Here is a 4,613-nt window from a genome sequence, read left to right on the forward strand (position 1 = left end):
AAGGGGTAGTTTGATTATTTAGAAAATTTTTGTCTAACGGCCAAAGATAGAGGGTCTTTGTCGAAAAAAAACATGTGTAAGGGGTCCGTAATACCGGGGGTCCTTGTATTTACCCAATACCCTAAACAAACATCAGATCTATATACTTTTCTTGACCTGATTCAATGTCAACCGTTCAATATATTGATTGGATAAATCGAATGGTTTCCATTTGTCCAATAGGGTGGGACCCTCTCCTTGTCAACCGACCGGCTTGAAGTTTCGGCTTTTCAACCGAACCGTTTGTAGTCTGTACTCTTTAGTAAGAAGACGCAACCGTCGGCCAGGCAACGGCTAAAAACTACCTCCCGCCTTTCTTACACATAAAAAATCCTTGAAATTCCTTCTCAAGCGCCCACATCATTGGTGCTTGGGTTTCCAGCCCGGTCTACTCCGATCGGCGGCGCTTGGTTCAGACCAGGTGCCGCAGCGCCGGAGACACTGGAACAGACTGAACTCCGGAGATCATCCATCGACTACCTTCACCGTTACCCATGGATGATATCGTATCACTATTTCTAAATGAAGGGCCAATTCACAATCCATCTCCGGAAGACGATGTCCGTTGGCTCCTGAACCACTTCAATCCTCAGACTCCAACCTTGGACGAAGTACTGCAACCACCAACACAAACACCAGTAGAACCACCACCTGAACCCATCTCTGCGTCAATTCCCGGATCAAGTAATGAAATCGCGTGCCCTTCTAATTCACAAAACGTTCCACCATTGCGAGATAACAGTGACTCTCTTGTGGAACCTACAAATTTCAACCAGGAACCGGTAAACCCAAATGGGGAATTGGAGTTTCCTGAATATATGAATGTGGTTTCCCAGGATACCATAAACCTTTCAGTTTGGCCGCCGGCACCTGTTCCATTTAGTTGCACCTGTTGTCAAGTGATCAGAGATATACGACATACAAACGGTACATTCATGTGGGAATAATTTCCTTTAGTTTAATTAGGCCGAAATTACCACGCAAAGAATTAGGCTTTAATGGGTGGATCAGTGACGGAATATTTAATGCAGTACTAATCAGAATTCCATTCATCATCTCTGTACAACTTAGCTTACATAGTTGATCGTTGAACTATCTATTTTGCAGGCAATAAAGCTACAAGACTTGAGGTTCATGGAAGAGTTGGTGTAATTTTCCATGCTGTTCTCGAGATCCGATATGGTATCAACATGCTGGCACGACCAAACACGGAGTATCGTATGATTGAGTGAGGATCTCTTCACTTATTCATATTTTCGTGATTCGCATTTGAAGAGTTTCATGCCTAGAATTAAATCTTCATGAACCCCTTATTAACACCGTCAGACGACTGAAATAATGAACAGAAATTTCAACCCAGGACACCTGTATTATCGTGACATCTATTTTCCTTTCATGGCTCCGCAGTTTCAGTGCACAAACTACACAAAGCGTGAAGCAGTACCTGATGCAGTATTGCCAACAGCGAAGAAGGGAAGGATGTCTTATGTTGCAAGATCCGTTATCGGCTTTCTACGATGCTTTATCTGTGGGACAGAATTGGGATGCCAATGCTAGCACCGATGAATTAATTCATCAACCATGGAAAGCGAATGCAAACATGGGTGAATTTGTTGACCCAGCAGTTCAAAATGAATCAGGTATATGGAAGGAAGTTCCAGTAGCTAGCTGTTACTGTATTGTATTGACTAGTGACTACTCTCAGTATAATTACTGACTTTCTCTCCAATTAATGCGTCTCGAATCACTGTTTACTCATTGCCTATCTATTGTTGGAGTTTCTTACAGGCGTAAGTCAAATGGGCAATCCAATTCCAAACACAAAAAGCAGTCGCATTAGACTTGCACAGAGGGGGGCTCCTACACCAGTCATTCCAACTCCAGAAGCAGGAAATAGTGGCGTGAAACACATTCAGAGTCAGAGAGACACCGAAAGCAATGGCGCAGGACTCGCTCAGAGCAGACTCGTCCCACAGGTTATTTTACGTACAACTGGTCAAAGTTGCAGAGATGGACTGGTTCAAAGTAGGGTCGCCACACAGGTCAAACATCACTTCTCCTGAATTGGTGAAAGCTGCATAGGCTGTTTGATTTACTCTGCTTCTGCCCCAGCCCCCACGAATTGGTAATTGCTTCTTTTTTTGTCTGAAGATTTCTTTTTTCATGTATTTGCCGGCTCAGAGGAAACGAACAGCGAATTTGCAGCTGAAAGATTTGAGTGGCCATTTCTACCGGCCGATACAAGAAGCTGCTAAAGAATTATCAGTGTGTGCCAGTGTTATTAAAAAGGTATGCAGGAAATATGGAGTACAAAGATGGCCACAAAGAAAGGTTGGTATGTCCGTCTCATTAATCTTTCCTTCTAATATGAAATAACTTTCCCTCTTTCTCCGGTATCAATTGTCAAACACTTTGTTTGAATTAGGTGACGAGCATAGAGAAGAAAATAGCGGAGTTGGAAAAAAGCATGGCAGGCCGAAGAGGAGATGCGCATGCTCATGCTGAACTGGATAGGCTAAGACATGAAAGAAACCAGATCTATGCTACTATGGCCAATTGACGCGGAAGAGAAGAGACTCGGCCATGTATCAAGCATTTATTATTATTATTATTATAACCTTCAATTTTATTGCTGTAAATGGATTACAACATTCAACTTGAAAGGCTGAGATTATAATAAGTTATAAGATTTACCTTCAGCCCCAGATGAAGATAACAATTAGTTCATTTGCAACAGTCGAGTTACCAAAATAAGGCCACATGTTCCTCTCAGGATATTTGAAATCAAAAACCAAATAAACCCTTGTTTGAGAAGTGACCAATGCAAAGGATCACATATTATGCACTAAACTTTCACTACCTAGAAGGCTAGAACCCCTATGGATACGTTACGTGACAGCTGAAGTGCCTGGACTGAATGACTTATCGTTTTATCTTTTAGTGGCTAGGTCATTAAGTTATGCACTCCTCGATTGTAGGCCTGTAAACAAATCGAATCAGGCTAAATTCAAATTCGAAACTGATTATAAATACTGATATTCAAATATATCAATTCAAATTCGATTTTGATTATTAAATTGAATGTTCAATTCAATTCGAATTCAACCGATTATGATTTAAATCATAACCAAAAACCAAAAAACCAATAAATAATTATCTAAATAACTATCAGAAATATATTATATTATATAATTGGTTCGGATATTTATTGGATCAGATCAATGTATATCCGAATTCAATCCGATAAAAAAATAATATCCAAATTCAACCGAAAATTCAATTCAAATTATCAGAATTCAATTAGATTATACCGAATCTCGGATTCGAATTCAGAATTTCAAAAACAGGCCTACTCGATTGTTTGGAAACTCCATATCTATTTTATTACTTTTATCTAATAGAAAGCAAAGCAGTTAAAAGTCATTCTATAATTTCAATTCAACCACTTCAGAAGTAAACTAGTTATTCCCGGTCCTTCGACAACACGACGTTCCCAATTTATTTTGATTTTTTGACAGAATTTGCCTTCAATAAACCTGAAAGAAAAAGGCACTACGTAAATTCTTCATCTGAATCTGAATGGTAACAAAAGCAAAACAAGTACTAACCTGCATCTCGGAACTCCACCGCCCTTCAGTTGCAATAACATGATTTTCCGCCTTATGCCCTATTAACCACTTTCGGTTCCAGAACTGCAACCGGTTTTTCATTGCATACTGTATGGCTCTATGCCCTTAACATGTCCCCATCGTTTCTCTGTTTTTTATAGGAATTTGACCATGATACCGAAAAACTATCATACCAAAAAAACTGAACCAATCAACTGTATTAATTCAAATAAACGTGGGCTTCAGATTGGTTGAAGTTTTACAAAAAAGGGACTTTTTTGCTCCCACCATCTCCTCGTTACTCCCTTACAGAACACAAATAGGCAAACCACTCATCAACCCCCCCCCCCCCCCTTAAAATTATAAGAAATTAAGAATAAAAAAAGGCTATCCCTAGAATGAAACAGCTCTTCTCTTGAATCCTAATGTTGGACAGTTAACCAAACAGGGCTGGTGCCCACTACCACCCCGATGCTCCAACTTTAACTCAACTCTCGCAAAAGGCCACTCCACATAGTTGAACACTGCAGGACATTGTTGCTCTCTTTGGTACAAGATCTGATTTTCAACATTCTACTATTTTTTTATTTTTTTACTTTCGACTTTTCACATGGGGTTTATTATATTGTTATTTATCATATAATAACATCACTTTATTGTAAAATTCATTAAAAGACATTTCAGTGACCTGCCGGAATAATACTTGGGTGTATCGTCTTGATACTTTGAACCTTGCATTCATTACATTCATAATACTGTGCTGGTAGTGTTGCAGTTGATGAATGAAAAGGGTTTGATACTGGTGCATTGCAACCCTATTTTTTCTCAAGAGGTGGGATGGATTAAGGTTGGGGTATATACTTGTATGGGTTGGGGGCCACTAACTCAGAACAAGTTGCAGACCCAACCAGATAACATCCTAGTCCAGATAACTGGCGGATATTATATGCCATTGGATAATGCCAA

General features: G+C 39.7%; 1 protein-coding gene across 1 annotated transcript; it reads left to right on the forward strand.

Annotated features, from left to right (window-relative positions):
• The first annotated feature begins 383 nt into the window (after positions 1 to 383).
• On the forward strand, positions 384 to 2,781 carry LOC148790552 (uncharacterized). The gene is made up of 6 exons (XM_088890872.1): positions 384 to 966; positions 1,147 to 1,267; positions 1,447 to 1,679; positions 1,828 to 2,081; positions 2,221 to 2,370; positions 2,465 to 2,781. Exons 1-6 carry the CDS (start codon positions 534 to 536, stop codon positions 2,597 to 2,599), a joined length of 1,326 nt encoding a protein of 441 aa, XP_088746998.1. The 5' UTR covers positions 384 to 533; the 3' UTR covers positions 2,600 to 2,781.
• Positions 2,782 to 4,613: the final 1,832 nt, after the last annotated feature.

Source organism: Nelumbo nucifera, chromosome 6, assembly GCF_055504915.1.
Source record: "Nelumbo nucifera cultivar China Antique chromosome 6, China Antique-T2T, whole genome shotgun sequence".
NCBI lineage: Eukaryota > Viridiplantae > Streptophyta > Magnoliopsida > Proteales > Nelumbonaceae > Nelumbo > Nelumbo nucifera.